The 21997-nt window shown below is 39.4% G+C and overlaps 1 protein-coding gene across 10 annotated transcripts in view; it reads left to right on the top strand.

The window, feature by feature from the left end:
- Sox102f (transcription factor Sox102F) overlaps positions 1 to 21997 on the top strand; it is a 155081-nt gene that overhangs the window by 87532 nt on the left and 45552 nt on the right. Inside the window, exon 1 of one of the 10 annotated variants that reach the window (XM_072903009.1) lies at positions 14356 to 15160. The exons of the other annotated variants lie outside the window; for them this stretch is intronic. Coding sequence (XP_072759110.1) covers positions 15144 to 15160 — 17 coding nt within the window. The 5' untranslated portion in view covers positions 14356 to 15143. Of the gene's footprint in view, positions 1 to 14355; positions 15161 to 21997 lie in introns of those variants that run through there. 10 annotated transcript variants of the gene reach the window in all.

Consider the following 21997-nt stretch of genomic DNA (forward strand, 5'->3'; position numbering starts at 1 on the left):
TAAATTTCCCATCTAAATAACTAAATTAACTTGAGCATTAAATTACCATATATATAGCCAGCGACGCATTTGTAATTTGACTTTGTATCATAAATTGTTAAGTAACAAAATATATATAAGTAATATCTCATAAAGTTTAATTGAATATTCTTATCGCCGACAGAGATGTGCAATCGATATAAAAGAAGACTCAAAAGAAAGGAAAATAGTATTTTGCATAAAAAAAATCGCTTCTCTAGTATGCGCCGGCCTTTCCTTTTCACGTCGGCTTGATACACTCTTGTCGATGTATATATATCTATATACAAATTAGCGCGCGTACGCGTAAGTGCACACATATTGCATAAATGACTATTGCGCGCATTCCAAGTGTGCATTACATATAGATTGCTCGACTCCGCGGGACTCGCACAGTATGATCCAATCAAACGCCAAAATGAATACCGACAAAAAGCCATGCAATGATTTCTATCGTTGGCCCAACGAATTTCAATATGGCTCGACATGCCCGAATAACCACTTATCCAGCGTAGACGGGTATTCGTATGCGCGAATATAAAAGACACGACCGCGGCGCATCCGCGAGACGATATGAATACCGCGAGCAGCGAGTGTATAGTCGTCTTTTCGAATAGGATCGCCCGTGCATCCTCTCTAAAATATTTTATTCTACCCGCGTATCGCAATATAATAAAATGACAATCAATGAGATCATATCAAACTTGCTTATATTCCAATTTCACACGGTTTTATTATATTTTGTTAAAAAACGAGTTTTTATCATAATTATGATTCCAAATGTCGCATTCATGATAAAAATATAACTGCAGACAATATCTGAAGTTTTTTACAGACACACTGTCACATTTAGACAGAACTTTCAGAAGAATATTTATTTAATTAAATTTTCATACATTTTTCTGAACTTTCAGAAAAATTACTCTGATGATTAAGATAGATTGTCTGATATTTCAGGTACTTACAGGGAAAGGGAAAGTTGGAAGTGTTCTCCTCCGATTTTAATGAGCTTTGAATATGTTGCAGTGTAGGTCAAAATAGGAGACACGTATTTTTTTATATTTGCTCTTACAGCCGTTAAGGGGGTGAACCACCTTTTTGAAAAAAATCGGTTTTATGTTTTTGAGCAAATACCGTCAAAACAATAAGAGATATAAAGAAAAGTTTCGAATAAAAGTTTTAAAATTTTAAAACTTTAAAACTAATCAAATTTTTCAAAGAATAAAAGAGGGTGGGGGATTTCGAAAAATATGACAGTTTAGAAAAGTCTGATTGCACAGTTTTAAAGTACATTAAAAATCATAAAACTTTTATTCGAAACTTTTTTTATATCTCTTATTGTTTTGACGGTATTCGCTCAGAAATATAAAAACCGATTTTTTTTCAAGAGGGTGTTTCACCCCCCTTAACGGCCGTAAGAGCATATATAAAAAAAATACGTGTCTCCTATTTTGACCTAGACTGCAACATATTCAAAACTCATTAAAATCGGAGGGGGACACTTCCAATCCTTTCCTTGTTAGAAAATCTGAAAGTTCAGACAAAACATAACTTCTTAGTTAATTTCTTACAATGTTATAAATATCGATGATATTAATAATAATTTACGTGCTAATTATTCATTACTTTTCATACATCAATGTACGACAAAAAGTAATTTGCATGGTTATAGGCTACAGATTCTACCTTCGCATTCTCGCGATGCATTCTATTATCTTACATTTATTTTTTCCGCGAGCCATCTCGTTGATTAGAATCATTTATAATATGTGCTGGTATCATTTATAATCATTAACTTGTCGCATCCACACTTCGACAATGATTGTATTCCGATGATCGTGCATTCACATATCGCAAACAGACAAAGCATAAAACTTTTTTTTTTCGACATGTAAGTAGAGATACGTAATTAATATTTAGAAGAACGAGAATTAAAGATTATTGATTAGCAACGAAGCTCCGAATTATTATTTATCACATATACTCTTGACATTTCGCTTGATTAAAAATTCAATTTATTTAAGATTTATTTAAGATTATCTTTAAATTTACTTTGTCGCAATACCAAAAAGACGTGGAAAGATCGATAGCTTTGTAGAATGGAAAAAGGGGATTGCCTATTTAGAAGCTGATCGCCCTAAGGTGGCGTCACTTATCCGGAAGGAAAAAGACGGCGCTTAAAGAAATACGTGGAGCGACAGAAGAACGAACAAGAAAATGGGTAGAAAGAACAGACAGGCGGAAAGAGGAGGCAGGTACGATCTTTAGGGGATGACGAAGATGCGTTTTTGTCGGTGCGGCTGGGAAGGCGAGAAGAGATCACTTTTTCTTCGCTCTCTTTCTCGCTCTGTCTTCGTCTTTTTTATCGCGTTCCTTTCTCCTTACAAGCCGGCGCATTTAAGAAAGCCCACCCTGTCATCCCTCCTTCCGATCTTTCTCTTCCCCTTTCTTCTCTTTTATCGCTTGCACCGACGACGCCATCGTCCCCGGCCCGTCGTGGTCGCCGTCCTCTTGGTTCACCCCGAAGAACGCCGAGAGTGCGAGAATGAGATGGAGGAGGTTCCACAGATGAGAAACGTGTTTGTCAATAGCCTGTTAATGCGCTAAGCCATTAATCATTGCGAGCGCTCGCTCCTGTCACCGCGAACTTAAACCATCCCCCGAGTTCCGACATTGGTAGAGAAGAAGCGGGAATAAGAGCACGGGGGTGGCTTGGTGCAAAACACCAAGAGCCGACTTGTGCGGTTCTTTCCGAGATCTTGTTTCCGGCATTTGGCCTCTCTTCATCCCTTCTTGATCTCATCGTTTGATAAATAAAATTTTATTCCAAACATTTTTAATTAGATTTATCAACTCTTAATGCCAATTGTCAAATGCGTTTCAATAATAAGATTCTGTATATCACTAAGTATAATGGTTTTATTTATTTGTTTGATTTATACCTTGAAATATTTACGTTTGTCGGAAATATCTAACATATGTCATATCGATCGTTTGTGAGTACAGCATAAATGTGTATCTTGTGTGTCGCAACGGCGAAAACCCCAGTCTGAATTAAATATATTTACGACATAGTTTGAACATACCATTAGAATAGATTTTCAAAAAATAATATTTTGCACAATCTAATACATTAATTACATATGTGTATCGATTTTTCTTTTATCTTTGATCAGAAATGATTTATTATTTCGATATTGCATAATTTCTTTATAACAATATTTTCCTACACAAAATTTTTCTCTCATATCTTGTATAAATGATAATATAATAATAATAATATACTATAATAAATAAATATATATATATATATATATATATATATAATATTATACAAATAATATTATATAAATAATATTATATAACGAGATTAACAAATATGTAAAATTGAACATGTAACTGCACAAAAGGTTTAGCCGGTGACATCCAAGATGCGTATTGTGAAGCGAGATATGTCATGCGAGATGTGATATGTGAAATGCAGCCAGGAAACGATCTTTTTATTGCGACTCGAGTTGTCGCTCTTAATTTCTGTACATTTTCGCAGCGCGGTGTATTCGCGAGTGATGCCAAAATCGGGATGCGCAATACGTTTAATCGTAATAAAGAAAATAAAGCACTTAAAAAAACCGTGTACAAATGAATTCAGCACTTCGCCTAATTTAGGATAATAAAAGATGATGGATAAACTGTTTTCTTGTCTCTCTTTCTTACCAAGCCGGCAACACTGCTCGCTTCTTGATACGCGTAACAGTGTTAAATGTTTTTTTTACAATTTTTTTGTATTACATATGCATCAAATTTGTAAAAAAAATATTTATATATAAATGTATATTATTATATAATTTTTCATATAAATTAAATATCTCATATAATACTTTTTGATAATTTTTTTATATGTAGAATGGATAAAGACAATTGTTTGAATCGATTTTATATATAAAACATATAAATTAATAAAAATTTTTATCCAATGTAAAAATGTTTTTCTATTCTCGTATAAAAAAAAATTTTTTTTTCTTCTCCTTTTCCTCTCCTGTTCCTCTCCTGTTCCTTGTACTGTAATTGCTCGTTACAAATTCATAATTTTTTTAAAAACAATTACTTATGTATTTTCTTTACACTATAATTGATTCTTCTCATTATTCTGTGCATGAGAGTACTTATTAGAAACAAGATAACCGAAAAATGAATATTCTACGAGATATTTTATAGTTTACGGAAAATTATATCAAATTAAAATACAAAATATCGTAAACTATTCAATTTTAATTCTTATAACTTTTTACACAGAATATGAGAAATCGATTTATATAAAAAATTAGAATAGTTTTATTTAAAAAACCTAGGTTATCTTCAAATCTCTGAAGGGTCTCCACTTGTAGTCAGACAAACCTTTTATCCATAATAAGTCGTTCTCCTCGAAACAGAGCAAGTTATATTTGAAACATTTTTTTGAACAACCAATAGTTTGAAAGATAATTAGGTGAAAAAATTATAATAGGGCATGTGTATATAAAATTGTTTTAAACAATTTTTTAAATTCATTCTGCGTATAAAAAATATTAAGCTAAGAAATTATTGAAAAGTATTATATCAGATATTTAATATTTTTATATGAAAAAATATCGGTATTTTCTTACTACTCTGATAAATATATAATAAATATATAAATAATATATAATAATAATAAATAAATATACAAATAAGTTGTAAAAAAAATATTGCTATTGCGCAAATCAAAAAGCGAGCAGAGTCGTCTTCATTGCCGGCTTAGTAGGAAGGAGAAAACAATATATCCGTCCTCTTCTATTCGAAACTAGCCAAAGCGTTGAGCTCACATGTGTGCGGTTTCCTTGATGTGCGTTATTCCTCTCTGTTACGATTTGACATGTTGCACGTCCCGAATCTGGCATCACTGATCCGCGATTCGAAGCGACTACAGCGAAGCGCAGTGCGATACACGCTAGTCTTGTCATATCGGAAGGATCTCTGCTCGCGTTAATGCATCGCCACGTAATAATATCTCGCTAGCAATATGCGAGAGAGCGGAGATTCGCTCTCTGAAATAACCGCGCGTTTGTGGCCGGCGTACACGCGCGGGCGTAGAGTTTGTGGAGATGATGATCGGACCGCTTCTGTAGAAATGCAACAGAAAAGAGGAGAATGAGGAGGAAGGTGGAGAAGAAGAAGAAATAGCGCAAAGAGAGAGGAAGAGAGGAAGCGAGCAAATTCGAGCGCGGAAGAAAGAAAGAGACAGCAAAAGGGAGAAGAAATAAAGCAAGAGAGTGGAAGAAGAGATGGAACATTCCTATTTATAGCGTTCTATTCGTTTCGAGTAGCTTCGGATGCTGCAGGGATCTGCCATGGCGGAAGGCATTATTATGGTAAACGAACGCACGACGCTCCGTTTATTATCTCGAAGTTTATTGTGCTTTCGCGGCCGATTAACTCGTCTAGTCTCGAGATCGGAACCGTTCGTGAGAATTTGTGCGTGTATATGCGCGCATAGAGAATCATACACGCACGACATTCGTGTGTGCAACTCGTGTCGGTATCTTTCGTTCACCAAAGTCTCTCGAAACGTATCGCTCATTCAGAAATAATAACCTATTCCGTGTAACCTATAGCGAATAAAGTTAGCTATACACGTGTCGAGTATATAAAATACATGAGTGAAATTGGCTTAGCATTTACAATAATAAATAATTTTATTAATAATAAGAAAGTAATCTAAGAGAAAGATATAAAAAAGAGATAATATTTTTTTAAGCAAACACAATAATAATGTAATTTTAATTTTAGATTAAGCGTTGCAGCGTGTGCACGCGATGAGCAGCTCTTATTTTATTATCACTCGTGTGGCACTTTGCATAATTGTAGTTTGAGTTCTGGCGTTGAAGATTAGACGCTCGGTAACGAACCACGGATAATAAACGTTTAGCGTTTAACGAGTACAGACACTATAATTTGCTTCGTGAGACCTCTAAATGCGCGACTATAACGAGAAATCTGTTCTCTCGCTCCGGTGCGCGTACATAAATTAACGTTAACAAGACGCAGTCCACATATGTTAATAAACATGTAACAATACTGTTCAGGTGCAATATAAAGAATTAACGATCGACCTAGCCTCGTAAAACTAGCGATTAGAAATCGCGCGAAGGGGAACGTGCGTTTTCGAAAGCGAGATGCGCTCGTAAAGGCCAGATATCGAAAGATTAAGAAGATTGATTATTATCTCTAGTTGCATACAATTCTCTCTTTACTAGCCTAATAGCTTTTACCATTCATTCGTTCATTCATTATTCCAACGAAACGAGAGATTGGCGAGGTTGTCTCACTGTCCATTCAGTTCACTTTCATGAGTTCTCCAGCATTAAAATTAAACGCAATTTTATCCTCTTTTGAATTATGCTTAACAATACTAAAAGAATTGACGGACAAGTCGAATATCTTAAATTAAATTAATCGCCATGTGGGAACTGTCCATGTCGCTCACGCGTTTATACGTCGAGGATACGCGATACATCACCGCTGAGTGCACACAATGTGCTTTCCCAAGTACAAACTGCTTATTGTTTCTCGAGCGCTGTGCGCGCGCTCGCTCGCTCGCTCGCTCGCTGCTGCGAGGGCTGACAAGAAGAAGCCGAGAGAGACGATAATAATAGCCATGCGCGCGGCCTCCTCGCTGCCGCGCCACTCACGAGACCTGGGCCGTTTCCTCGCTCCGGCTTTATGAAATATCCTCGCCATTCTTTCGCGCCTGACTCATTCCTTCGTCCGTGCCGTGCTCCATTCATGATCCGCGCTGTGCAACCACGTCGCTTTAATTGCGCGTGTATGTACATACGTCGCGTACACGTGCCGCTACTTCACGTCACTTCTTTCTGTCGCGTTGACTCTTTTCCTAGCGTAGGAAACGCTGCAAATTTGCGTTTTCTTCAATTTGATCTTTTACGTAATTTTGGCGATGTTGATTTCTCGGAGAAAAAAGTTATAGTCGAATACATGGTTCTTTTTCTATATGATATTAATATTATTTCTAAGAGTTTCGAATCTCCAGAAACAGTTGACATTGATCCCTGAATCATCTCGAATTCCACGAGACGTGAGTTCGCACGATGTGCGTACGTTGAGCACATTGTAATTTTAAATAACTAATATAAATGTGCGCACGTGCATTGTCAGTCCCGAGTGAGAATCCCATTGTCTTGGCGGGTATCGTTAAGAGCAGCGCGTGTTCCCGCAACTAGTTGCGTGCACAAGAAATCATCGTTTCATAGTTATTAGTAATTAAGATTTCGAGCCGTGATGGGAACGGATGCCGTAACATGAAAAAAGGAGGAAAAACAAAGGAGGTTCTTTTCATACTAATTTTCTGCTAAGTGGATGATGGGAAGGCCGCTATTATCGGCCGCTGTTTGCGCTCGTTATTTCAATACAGAAGTTAATGATACAGTTCTGTTGGGTTGTTTAAGTCGCGTCGTCAATCATCGTACCGCGATTAAGCAAGATTTTGCCGTTGCGGCAAATAGTTTAAATTATATTGTTTAGCGCACGCGTTGTTTCTTTAAGTCGTTATATAAATCTGGACATCTTGGAATGGGATTTACAATAATTTTAATCTTACGAGCAAAGGAGATATTTTGATTAGATAAGGTGATAAAAAGAGTCTCATTATACATATACGGATAATTATATTGCGTTACTTTACATAATATTATTATTTGAATATTTATATTACTTCAAACATAATAGTCTATTCTCTCTCTGAGTCATAAATTTCGATAAAATTACATCGAGTATCGAGTAATAGTTATACGATTAAAATCATTTTGCTTTAATAGGTATTATAATATAAAAAATGTATACTAGTTTATACATAGTATTATATAAACATACATAAAATCAAATTAACTGATTCACAATAATAATCATGAAATAAATATCTAATTATATTTGCTAAATCGAAAATATCGCAGGATCAGATTTTATCATATTTTCACAAATCATATAGTTACATTTACATTACGCGTAAGAGCCAATCTATTTCGAAATCGCTTCTTAATCATCTCCATTTTACAGGATTAGAGTACGTTTCACAATCGAGAACCGCGAATCGATCGATCATTGTACGGTGGCCCTGCGTCGCTAAGCACTATGACAATGCCAGCGCGTTCCCTGTTGTTTGTTAGCCGTGCTGCGTCGTAATTCACGCCTACGCACGTGCACGCACGTCTTGGACGAGAGCACGTAACGTCACTCGCGGGAAACCCACCGGCGTCGTTTCTTCGCCGCGTGCACCAGCGCGGTCGCCTATTACGGGCGCGACCGCGCATACGCGGATTTTAATTATTCTCCGGACCGGACACCTGTCACGTCACGAGTGCGCACGCGTGCGCGCTCTATTTATACATATCATATGCATGTTTAACGGTCAGCATTATTTCGCCACACTATGCTGGCATCCGCGGGAGACCCACGTCTTCTCTCGCCTCGCGAGGAAGTCCAGAGTAACGCGCCGGCGCGAGACGAGTGTCGGCGCGTGTGTACGCACGCGGTCACTCGCACGCGGGCACGCGCCCGGCTTTTCAGCCGTGTGGTCATTTTCTGCCTGGCTCCCCACTCTTCGTGCTTCCTTCCTCCATCGCTCTCCGCATCTTATCTTCTCACACCAAAGTCTCCTCGATGCAACGACGCAGTGCGATGCATTCGGTCGGTAAGACAAATGCGTCTATTGAATTACATACATGTGTGAACGATTACATACATGTACGTACAATTAATTCTCTGATTCATATAATTCAATTATTTTCCATTTGATGTAAGAATCTCAGAGTCTAACACGTTTTGCGAAAGTAGTCTCAAGTACAAGATATTTAAAGAATATTATTCAGTTATTAGATATTACGGGATTAATTTGACATAGTAGAAATTATAAGGGTAAGATTTATTCAGGAGAAAATAATACCTCTCGAAGTAGCTGCAGGCGGCCGTCAACATCGTCTTTTTTCGAGGCTTCTCGGCCCATTATATTCAGAATCTCTCATCCCACGCAATAATTATTACTTTATCCTAGCATATAGCAATATAAGTGAACAGTTTAAGTCAGAGGTTTAGAAAATTAACAGACAACTTAATACCATCGAGAAATTTGACGTGATAAAATACTGAACGTGGAGCAAATCTGACATGTGAGCAATTGGAAAAACCAAAAACTATGCGCACGATCTTTCTTCATTGTTTTCAGCGAGCTTTAAATAGAAGACTGCCAATAAATGTCTGTTATTATTCTAGTCTTATTGTTTTACTTTTGAGTTTAATATACAAAAAACGAGAATTAAGAGGTCATTGCAAATTGAAAAAAATCATCTCATTTACATAAGCGAGTTATTCGCGCAAAATCCTCAAGGCATCATTGCCAAATGGAGATGCGGAGGCAGAGGATGAGAAGATGGAAGTATAAAGAAAAGCGTCCGACAAAGGTTACTATTTATAATCGGCACGGTGTACGCCGCCGGATGAGCGGGCGGCAGTGACGCTCGAGAAAGAAGAAGAAGAAGAAGAAGAAGAAGAAGAAGAAGAGGGCCATGAAGAAGAAGAAACAGCGACGATGCGCAGAAGAGCGGGCGGTCAGGCACGGAGACGGCGATATATTAATAATGGGAGCAACAAAGCGGGGAGGAAGAGAGGAATAAAGGAGCGAAGGAAGTAAAAAAAGGACACTCGTGTGGAGCAGGGGGGAAAGGGGAGAGAGCGAGCGATCGTGAGCTCCGCTCCCTTAGTTCTCTCAGTTCCTGATCTAAATTCGTCCCAGGCCCCGTTGCGACCGTTTGGCTTAAGGCTAACGGTCCGTTCGGCCTCCTCTCTCAATCTCCTCTCCCGCTCACTTCTCTGTCATTCCTTCATCCTTCTTCGTCCACTTCGCTCGGCACATTCTGTCTCTCTTTCTCTGTCGCGAAATCGCTACTCTCGATGACTCTCATTCATGAGAAGAGAAGGACGCGAATAGATAGAAAGATGATCGGGGTGAAGCTACTGTACGAGGAGTAGGGAGGGAGACAGAACGGAGCGAAATGAGAGAAATTGCGAGAAAGGAAGAGAGATGGAGAGCGGCCGGAAACGCCGCTCGCAAGCCAATGTTCATTCACAAGCGGCCACGGCTGCGTTGTCATCCTTGTCGTCTTTTTCCTTTTTCTCTACTTCGGCCTCGCGCGTTTGTTCCCTTCTGTCCTCTTTCTCCTCCTACACGTAGACTCTCTCTCTCTCTCTCTCTCTCTCTCTCTCTCTCTCTCTCTCTCTCTCTCTCTCTCTCTCTCTCTCTCTCTCTCTCTCTTTTTCTTTCTCTCTCACTCGCACTTCTTCGTTGTCGTTGTCGTCGTCGTCGTCGTCGTCGTCGTCGTCGTCGTCGTCGTCGTCGTGGTCGTCGTCGTGGTCGTCGTCGTTGTCGTCGTCGTTGTCGTCGTCGTCGTCGTCGTCGTCGTGATCGTCGTCGTCGTCGTCGTGGTCGTGGTCGTCGACAACCACGACGACGATTACGACTACGACGGCGACGTCCAGCAACGCGAGCAAAATGTTGCGACGCCACCGACGCCGCCGCCTCGCATAAATCTCGTTTCTTTTTCTTTTTCCTTTTTTCTCTATCTCTTCCTCGCGATCCCAATCGTCTCTCTCTCTCTCTCTCTCTTTCTTTCTCTCTCTCTCTTCTACACCCACTAGTGCCTGGCATACTCTGCAAGAGGATGCACGAGCAATACGCGGAACGCGTACAACACTCATTGTTCTTGTCGGCTCCCGCACCCGCGACCGGTACCGGAATAGCATGGTATCTCGCGTGCCACCGTTAATACCGCTCCCGTGCAACGCATAACGATGGCCCATCTCGCGTTTCTGCGCTAAACTAACCACGCCCGCCCGCAGCGGAAAATGTGCGGATTCTAATCTCGGCTTAAACACGAGATAAAAACGGCTTGCATCGTTTATCCAACAATACGCAATATTAATACTAATAATGCTATGCTAGTATCATTTTACTGAATAACACGTCATAACACACATTTCTGAAATATGGAATTATGAAACAGTTATGTGTCGCATTGATTGATAGTTACGTATAATTTCTTAAAATATCTTCTTACAATAAACTTATATACGAAAAATGACAATTACGTTCCTCAATAACTTCTTTCATCGAGACGATGTAAATTATCTCTCTTATTATTTTTTATAAAGCGTATAATTTTTAAAATTAGAGACTTTAAATGGCGTGCAAGATGCAAATATTTTTTATTATATCGAAAATTGAAAAATTTGCATCGCGCATGCCATTTAAAATCTCTATTTAAAAATGGTAATGCAATAAAAGCAAAAAAAATTTTACGAAATTACGCAAAACGAAGTAAAATGTTATGTTGATTATGTGAAAACTGTGAAAACTGTGAAAAATTGTCTGCAAAAAAACTGTGTTTTTATTCCGATTCGAAACGGTACATAATTCATTTCTTCATCTTTTCACGAAGAGGAAACTATCATGCAGAGTAATTGCGAGAACGGCACAAATTGACGCTGAACCGCAATCGATCTTAATTGAGAGGAAAAGAACATCGATTTGCGGTCTAACGCGGAAAGGGTCAGACGAGGCGCAACGGATGGACGAATTACGCGGTGGCCCCGGCAAAGTACGCTCAGGGGATAGTAAAAGACTCTAGTTAAGGGTGCGTCTGGGACATTGAGAATATGAAAAAAGAGGTGAAAAAATGAGAGTAAAAAAAACATGAAAGAGATACAACGACGTCGTTCTCATACGTTTCTTTCTGAAAAACAATTAAGGGTTGCAAGGAATTTGTTCGACGGATACATATATTGATACATACAAGGTGAGGAAACAATATCGGATCCGTAAAGTATCTAAAAAATAAGACATTTGAGAAAAAAATGTTATATAAAAAAGTTGTACGATTTCAACAAATGCGACAAAATCCATTTGACCTTGAGCGTAATTATAGAAACAAATAGATATCGCCATTTGATGCATTTGTTGCAACCATATAACTTTTATATTTTTTTCTCAAATGCCTTTTGAGATATTTTATCTGTCAGATACTTTTCCTCGTAACACTGACAAGTGATAAATAATCAAAGGTTCTGTCAAATGAAAAAATGCAATTTTTGCGATCTGCATCTTGTTAAATTTCTAAGGTATTCTTCGATTTGCAACGCAATAAGTATTTGTCGATTTAACCGCAACTGAGACAGTAATATTTATATACAGCGCTCGTATTCGCACTTGTTACGCAATAGCAAAGCATAATGGCGATAAAATGCGTTCATCTCTTGCCGATTTGGGGCCGTCTCAAGGATTTCTACCTGGGCAAGAGAACGCAGGGACGAACAAACCCGTGGTGGAAGATGTGGGCGGACAGACCGACGACAACAATGAGCATTGTGATCTGCGCGGGTGTGCCTCGCGCCCCATTGGTCGATTCTCACCACCTCCACGAATCCGTCCCCGAGCTCCAAACGAGCATGCCGGCAGAGGGTTGTACCGCCGCCGCCGCCTTCGAGCTGAACAATACACAATGTGCGCAGCGAACCACCTGAAGCTGACATCGATAGTAACTTCGCGAATCGGTGATTTTTGGATCATGATGTGGTTAATGTCGCTTTTTTACGTTCTTATGAATGATATCATTAATTCTCTGCATTAATCAATTGACAAGCAATATTATGGCATACATAAAATCGTCATGACTTTGATCGAAGAAAGAGGAAAGGATTAACTGAACATACAAATACAGCAAAGCATAATTAATTATAGCGATTTCTTTTTTAATTGAGACTCAATCGTTTGTATCTTAAATTGAAAACTATGTATATTTAAATTATAAACTTGAAACAGTACGCTATTCATTCCTGTAGCTTGTCGCAAAAAAGGAAATTGTAACGCAGAATAATTAAAACGTCTGATGCAATTTCAAGCTGAATCGTAATTTATCTTCATTGAGAAAAAAAACATTGGATTTACAATCTAACGAAAAAAAAAATCACACATAATCGAAAAATCTAATATAAATGTATGTGAATTTCTGATCTTTTATTTTAATTTAATTTGCATGAAGAAACATCAATTAAATCAATAAATATTTCAATTGTGAGCTAAGGTTAAAACTAATATGCTATCGAAATAACATTATTTTTGTTTCGTTTTGTTTATTAATTAAAGTAGTAATGGAACAAAAAACATCGTAAATGCAAAATATATGAAAACAATTAAAGTGTCGCATGTTTATTACACACAAGCGATATCTACATTTAATTGTAGATATCATTTGAGATGAATGTGTTGTTATATGACAATACTGACAGACTGGTGTAATTTCATGGACCTTTGACAGTACGATGCATTCATTAGATTGATGCGCTACGTTTTGCTCCGATATCGCGATGACGTACGTACGCATTCTTGTGCGCCACGTGACGCGCTACGCGTTAATCTCGTTCTCCACCCGCTTGCTCCCGTTGAGCGCGATGAGAATCCCTGTAGGGGTTAGCAGGCTAGGGAGGGGGGGACAGAAAGGGGAACAAGCGCAGCTACCGTAACGCACATAGCTGCCTATCCACGGTGTTACTACTACGCCCAACTACGAGTTGGCAGTACCTTAGGCTGGAGGAAAGAGACCGGGGGCAGATACACGATAGATTTTACCAACCGCGCGCACACAGCCAAACGATCCGTCGGCAGCGTCAACAAAGACGACGAGGACGAGGACGTCGGCAAGGACAACGTTGGGAGTCGGCGGCGGTGGTGGCTGTAGTGGAGGCAGTGGCGACAGTGGTGGTGGTATTGGCGGCAGTGGCGGGCAAAGCACATCTCGGCGTGGGTGTCGGGAGAAAGGAGGCGGCGACTAGGCTCAAAAAGAGGCGTGGTATGCGTGGCGGGATTCGCCGCCACGTACAAACGAGATGAGGCGCCTCCGCAACGACGGTGAGATGAAGAGGTGACGGGAGAACGGCTGGTGAAGGGGAGGGAGAACAGAGAGCGGGAGAACGAGAACAAGAGCGATAGGAAACAAGAGGAGGGAAAGAGAGGCTAGATAGCGGCCGCTTGGTGGAATAAAGGGAGACGGAACGTACCGGTAACAACGGCAAAAGAGAGAGGGATTGTGTCGGAACGATAGGGAACGAGAAAGGGTGCGAGCAGGACGCGAGAGAACAGTAGCGGGGCGCGAAAGTGATGCGGCGCGCGGGCGCCGAAGCGCCAGCCGCCGCCGCCGCCGCCGCCGCCGCCGTCACCGCCGCCAGGCAGCGCCTTCCGAATCTCATCCCGGTCGGTCCTCGGGGGCTTCAGTCAGTCAGCCGACGCTCCGAGACGCGGTGATTATTTCCATTGTATGCTCGCCGTTCTCCTCGGGGGGGGAAGGGGGAGGTTTCCCACCGCACTCTCGCGTTACCTCGTTCCCTCTTTCGTGTCTCTCTTTCTCTCGCACTGACCTCTCCGCTCCCGCTCCCTCGTTTCGTTATGCTGGAGCAGCCTCCGTATGCCTCTTCCTCGCCCCCACTGACACGGACCCACTGACGCACCGCGAGACCGCTGAAGCCTTTCCGTCGTGTTACAGAGCGCCTCGTAGCTCGCGGCAGTGATACGCGAAGCGGAGCATCGCGCCGTTATCGTGATCAAAGGTATATCCGTTACGTTTGTTTCCCGTGCGATTCGGCGGCCGGTTATCTCCGCTCGTTTGATTATTCGCGCCCGTGCATCGTCTGTCCGTGATTGGTGTTGAAGTGCGCTACCGGTACTGACGACGACGACGCAGCCGGGTCATGAAGTAGCGTGGAGGAATCGGTGCAGCTTGTCTTGGTGAACGCGGCCCCAGTCGTGCGATCGTGTCTGTCGCGTGCGAGTGTTCGAGCTACCGAGCTCGCTTGTTGTGAGTTACTGAGTGTTGAGAGAAACCGGTTGGTTCTGAGAGAACGGGTTCGATCGTCGCGTTAGCTGTCGATCTTTCTGAATTTCTCAGTGGCGGTTCTACTCATTGTGCGGAGGTGCGTTCTTTTGATACGTGACAAGTGTTCCGTTGATGGCAACGGGGTAGTCCAGGCTACCAGCGCGCGGCCAGGATGATATGAGCACGCTTGGCAGGTGAGTGAACTGAGCTAGCGTGTGCCTGTAGAATCGAACCACGTGGTTCTCTTGATGCACGAGATGTGGGGCGAAATTATGGCGCAAGCATACATCATGCAAATGAGACACAAGACTAATTGGATAGATTTATAGAATTTTAATTAATATTTCATTTTCTTATTCTTATAATTTTTTATTTGTAGATATTTGGAATTTATATATAAATATATTTTTTTGGACGTGCGATCGCAAAATTATAAAATCATAATTTATTAGTGACACGATAGATACGATAAAACGTGTTGCAGTAAAAACATAATATATGTCAGATCGAATTTAATTAATTCAATCTGTCAGTTCGATTTAAAATACTTTTCTATAACGCTTACACAGTGTTAGAATTATAATATAAGTGTCAAAAAAAATTATGATTATGTATAAGCATGAAAATTATGCGATAAATTTTTTGCTAATCCGGCGTTGTTAATACCGATCTGAGATGACTTCAGTGGCGCGTGCAACGAGTGAAACGGCACGCGCGCGTGCTCGTGTAACGTGAATTACGATATGTTGAGCGAATGATACGCGTGTCTATCGGTACGACGAATGTAAGGCTTCGTTGGTCGCAACATCTGCGTCAGGACCAAGTCAGCCGCCGACGCGACTCGAAACACGGAATTACGCTTACATGAGCTACAATAATCACGCGTATAAAGAGTCCTCGGCGTAATTGGAGTCAAGTCGCGACATTGTATCTCGCGATACGCGACCGCTGGAGTGATAGCGCGAGGGCGATGAGCGCAAGAGTATATCTGTAACGTGTGTGTGTCGATTTGTGTGGATGCGTGCGTGCGTGAGCCGCGCTGAGGCGACCGGGCCGCAGGCCTGTACACATACGGGGCCATGTGTTCGGTGCGTGAAGAAGAAAGAGAGCCGGTTCGAATCGGAAGGTTGAAGAGAGAGAGAGAGGAAGAGAGGAGAGGAGAGGAGAGGTAACAAACGAGGGTTGAGAGAAAGAGAGAGAGAGAGAGAGAGAGAGAGAGAGAGAGAGAGAGAGAGAAGGGAGCGTGCTCTTTACGCATCTGACCCAGTGACCCTCCCCGTTGCCTCTTTCCCTCGGCTTCATGCTTCTCTCTATGGGGTTCAATCTACTCTCTCTCTCTCTTTGCAGGCTTCCCTTTATCGCGGTATATCCCTCTAGACGACCCCTTGAAATCCGACGACAAATTCCTTCTTCCTTCGCGCGAACAGTGCGAGAAAGAGCAACCACTTGATGCCCAGCTCGATCAATTAAAGCGCATAGCGCATATGGTACGAACTCTTTTACTTAGTCACGAATCGATAAGCCAGAAGTTTTTGTCGATTAAACGTGTGTGTACAAAGTGAATTTCGTGGAAAATAATATGGCTGGAAAAGATGTCTTAATCTGCAATAATGTTTACAAAAATTGTTTTTTATTAACGGGTAAACCCGAATGAGATATAATAAGACATTACAAGTGAACTCTGTAATTGCTCTATCACGTATTACTTCATCACGGTAAAATTGCTTACTTACATAGTATTAAAGCGAAACATGATTTTGCAGTTTTTATCCCAATAGCAAAGAAGTTTCATCAATCAGTTATCTAAAGCAAATGCGATTAAGAATTTCGTTTTCAAATACTTCCGCGTACAATGTCTCGCTTAATCAATGTTCCTAGCATAAATAACCCTTCCAAGTACGACTTGAATTACGTGCCGGGTTGCTGAGTACGCGTCCACGCGGTAAAAATATCGAATTACCTCAGGCACCGTGATAATAAGCGCGAACATTCGGATTCCCGAAGGATACGCCCGATGCGGAATTGACACGTGGAAGACTGCATGCCCGCATTTGCGTAACAAGAGCGCGTATCACCGAACGGTATGAAATCAAGAGACGGCGTTATCGAATTAACGCGCGAATATTCGTCGCTCGAAGAGTGTATCCGCTTTATTTTTCACCGATTTCCCTGGAGCATGGTGATCGTTTTGTATCGGTTTTGGAAACGAGCGATTTTACAGACGAAATTATAATTTGCAGCATTTACCGGATACGCGATCGATTTTTTTTAGTACTTTGACCACCGAAGCTATTTAAATTAACCGACAGCGCTAAAAAATGAGCGAAAGCTGACGAAATTGCAAGCGCAAATTAAAATATATAATTGATGTTTAACCGTGAGGTTTTGGGAGAGATTTCCAACGTGATATAATATCACGAATATCTTTTTCGAACGTTTAAAGAAATTTTCTTTTTTTTTTTAACATAATTATATTAGTAAAAATCATCAGTATTTTATTACATACATATTTAGTCAAGAATTTATCATATAAGCTATATTCCTACAAATAAATGAAACATTAAAAATGCTATATACTTGTTAAACTTAAAATTCATTCATCGGCTTCATGGAATTTCGCGTTTTTGAAGAGATTAATTAAAGAAAGATACAATATACGTCTAACATATAAAAGCGCTTTGTATAGATGCACCGTGGATCATTATATATATATATATATATATATTTTCGTTATAATAAATTATTTCAAACAATGTTACATCCGTTCCCCGCACTCTCCCTTTCTCCTCCCCTCTCAACTATAAATACAATATGCATTATATTACACTGCACATAAAGGCATTGTCCGTATAACAATGCATGCAATATCTGTCTGCGGTATTTTATTAAAGCCAATTACTTTCTAAGTATAAATCCAGTCGCTTGTGCTCAATGTGTTAGCGCAAAGTGACTCGAAATACCGGCACGACCTCGGCTGATATATGCAGACAACCCTATAATTGCGCGTGACACCGCTCGCTACGAAATGAATTCGGGTGCACGTACATAAAGTCGACAATGGAGACATACTGCGCGTGTTGATTGCATCACTAAACTACGCATTAGCGTATGAGACAAAGCACGATTCTAAAGTGTCAAAACACGAGACGGTCAAGTTCCGACATTCCGACTCATTGGCGAAAAAGAGTGATAGCCTGATTTGCGCGTTAACGTTATATCGAATAAGAGTGTAAGTAGCCGGCATGTATTGCACAATCTCTAACAATATGAACGATAATGATAAAACTTTGATAATTGCGACGCGTGGTTTCAAGCCTCATCTAAATGCAAACAGATTAATTATTTAGTTGTATAATGTACACATAGGAATATATATATATATATATATATATATATATATATATATATATATTATATTATATAATTGCAGACTGTAATTTTCGAAACATCTGCATATGTGACTATTTATCGAATATTACAAAATCGCATTATGTTCACGCGCATTTCAACTGTGAAAATTAAAAAATTTTTTATTAAATCCCTTTTAAATATTCATACTTACATGTCAACGATTGCAATCTGATATCGCTTATATCAACAAAGTTGACATATATATGAATAATATCGCTTTAATAATGTGTTTTTATACAACTACAAATGATATCGTACTTGACTTTGACCGATCTAACAAACGACAGGATGTGAAATGCATTCGCATTAGAAAAAGAAAATTCTTTACTCATCAGCGTCATTGCATATCCGCTAAGGTCAATCAACAATCGGCATCAACAAGTCATATTATCATTAAAATGATAATATGAAAATAAATCCGAATACTTTCCTTTTGAATTCCTTCGCGTGCCCAGAAATTCTCCATCTTATTTCTGTATGATTTCTGTATGACGTCTACCGGCGGGAGGTACTAGAATCTGAAACGATTTCAAAAAATCTCGGCTTATTATTCAATACAATGAAGTGTAGTTTTAATCGTATAATGCCGTAACATTTGTTACGCCATATTTATGGCGAAACAAGATATAGCAAATTAGATCGCGCGGCAATTATGAATTACTAATTAGTAAACGCGTACCTATATGCAATAATTGCACGTGATCGTTCGAAATGTTACGAATATCTAATTACCAGATACGTAAATTCATTATAAAATTTGATGGATAACAATGGATGATAGCGCCGAATGTTTGACCCTAACAGCTCTCTTCAAATTTCTTCAATGAGATATGATCTCGTAACGTTAATCTTGAATTTGATCAATGATAGTTATTTTGCGATATGCTGTAATATTTCTATTTGTAGTAATTACATCCAACATATGCGAAAACAGCATAAAACAATATATAATTTTATATAATTTTTTCATGTAATTTTTGTTTGTTGCTAATGTTGTATTCTTCCGTATTCAGTTATCTCCGTATTGCATATAAATATTAATTCACAACATTATTTCTTGATTTTTTTTCAAAATTTTTCTATATATATCAATATTTTGTGCTAATCTGTAGGCTTAGGGGAACAAAAACTGCAAGATTGCAAAACAAACTGTCACGGGAATAGATGATAGTAAATTATCTTGTTTTCGTTATAATGATACAATAATGTCCGTTTATACTAACTATACTTGGCGATAAGTTCCTCTTCAAGGTCCGACAGTACGTTAGTACGTAACACGTAAACTTTTTCGAATAAACGTCAAATAGAGGAAGATACAATCACATTTGTGGTCATTACGATTGTATGTTTTGGAATATATAGGTTTAAACAAAAATGAGTGTTAAATTCGTTCTATATTTATTATTAGCATCCCGTGATATTCTGCTTGTTAGTCGTGATATGGTATTTTGTAGGAAAATACGGCGACAATTATATATAGACAATTATATAGCGATGAAAGTATAATAATGCAGAAATATTGTCCGCATCCGAGAGATGCAAAATATATTAGCCATTATCTGATTGAGCAGATCGAGAGTAAAAACGTGTTATATTAACAGTTAGAGATTATGAATATCAGACCATTTTCCTCTGATTGCAGACTTTCCGTATGGTTTCTTTTTTATTGTGTTATTTTAAGCGAGTGAAATTAAATATATAAGTTCAATATTAAATTTGTAAATTAGAGCAGTAAACACCTCACAAACTTGTTACAATTGTATCAACAAATGTTATAATCAGACTTTTTATTACAATAAAGGAGAATATCGAAACGCCTACACAGAAAAAAGTAAGTGTCAAATCAAAACTTATATACTCATATAAACGCGTTCATTGTTTCATATATACCCAACAATTTATAATCTTCTTAGAAGAATTTAAAAATCTTAAATTTCAATAATACAATTGTCATTTTAAGAATAAAATAATTATTTTAACTCTAAGAAAATGATAATCTTCGATTTGAACATGCGTTATTTTCTATCCAACATTTTTTCCCCTCCATTCAAGAAAATTATTCTTAAATAACGACAATATATTTTTCTTGGTTGAACTATATAAAATGTCTTGATCCAAACAAATTTTCTTTGTTTAACGCAATATAATCTCATTTCAAGATTTACATTTTGAAACTAAAGATATTGTCAAAGTAAGAATATTCTTTTTTTCTGTGTAAGAATATTGTAAGAATATTTTCATAAGAAGAAAGATAAAATCTCAAAGTTGATATTTTCTTTGATAAACATGTTTTATAACGAATATAAAAAGTGCGCAAAAAAATACAATAAAAAAGAACAGAGAGCTCATTACTACATCAAGGTTGGTTTGCACACCCCTCCCCTCCCCAAGAAAGCTGAGTTCTCGAGTTCGAGGATCAGCAGGGATCCATCCCGCTATTCGCAAACCACACAATGCTTGTACCCCGTCGCGAGAACAACGGGAATTCACGGTGCGGCCGGGATTCATCAAGACAGATGAATAGCGACAGATAGCCAAAGTACGTACTCGGACCATCGCGCTATCGCGTGTGCAACCTTTCGCGCACAGGTCTGCGCTTTGTTCGCGCGATGTATAGGGATCGCGTATGCGTTTGAAGCCGGGGATGGCGAGCCTCGTCAAGAGAGATACAAGCGCGTAACGCACACGGTGGAAACGTTCATGTGTTTTCGGGGTTCGCTGTCGCCGCGTACCCTACGAGTTTCTCTCGTTCTCTTTACATCTGGCCTTCTTCTCCTCGCAATCCTCACACTCTCCTCCCTTCTTCTTAGCGTTTCTCCGTGTTCCTCTCTCAAAAGAACGTGCTTTTCCTCGTCCGTGCCAGTGTACGTGACGGTCGGTGCGTGGGGGCGGTTGCGGAGAACTCTAACGCGTTCCAGATGCTGCTCGCTTTGTTCTCATCGACGCACGCTCTCGCGATCCCTATACCGCTCTCCTTCTCTCTCTTTCGACCGAAATCCTGATAAATGCCTAAGGCTCTCATTTACATTCGAATACCTATAAATCTTATTTTTAACTCTAAGAGGTTAATTACACAGTGGAATTGTTTGGAATTATAACTGTGATCAGGTATGATCAAGTAGATTAGATTTTTTTCAAGACTATTTTATTGTAAAAAGAAGCAAAATAAATTTCTTTTATTTCTTAGTATTCATCTCTCAATTCTGCTTAGCAAAGAGATATACACAGTTAACATGCACAAATCTTCTAAATGTCGCCGCTTTTCGTTAGTTTTATAAACACCGCCCTGTTGTTATTTAACTCCAGATGACTATTTGCGTCTTTTGTCTACTTTAGTAGTCTCCCCCCGAGAGGGCCAAATAAATTCTTTTCGTCCCGCTTTATCTCTTTCTTTCTTTCAGTCGACTATTTTTTTCTATCTCGTCTTCCCTTCTATTTTCTCTCTCTCTTTCTCTCTTTTCTTCTTTCTTTCTTTCTTTCCTTCGCGGGACCGTACGTGCATACGCGTGGTGAGTGCACGTGCAACGCGTGTAACGCGCTCCTTATCCTCTCTAACGAACGCTGTTATAACGCGAAGGAGGAGGATCGAGGAAGCGATCTAAGGTCCGAGCAACTTGACA

The sequence above is a fragment of the Anoplolepis gracilipes genome, chromosome 1 (assembly GCF_047496725.1).
Source record: "Anoplolepis gracilipes chromosome 1, ASM4749672v1, whole genome shotgun sequence".
Lineage (NCBI taxonomy): Eukaryota > Metazoa > Arthropoda > Insecta > Hymenoptera > Formicidae > Anoplolepis > Anoplolepis gracilipes.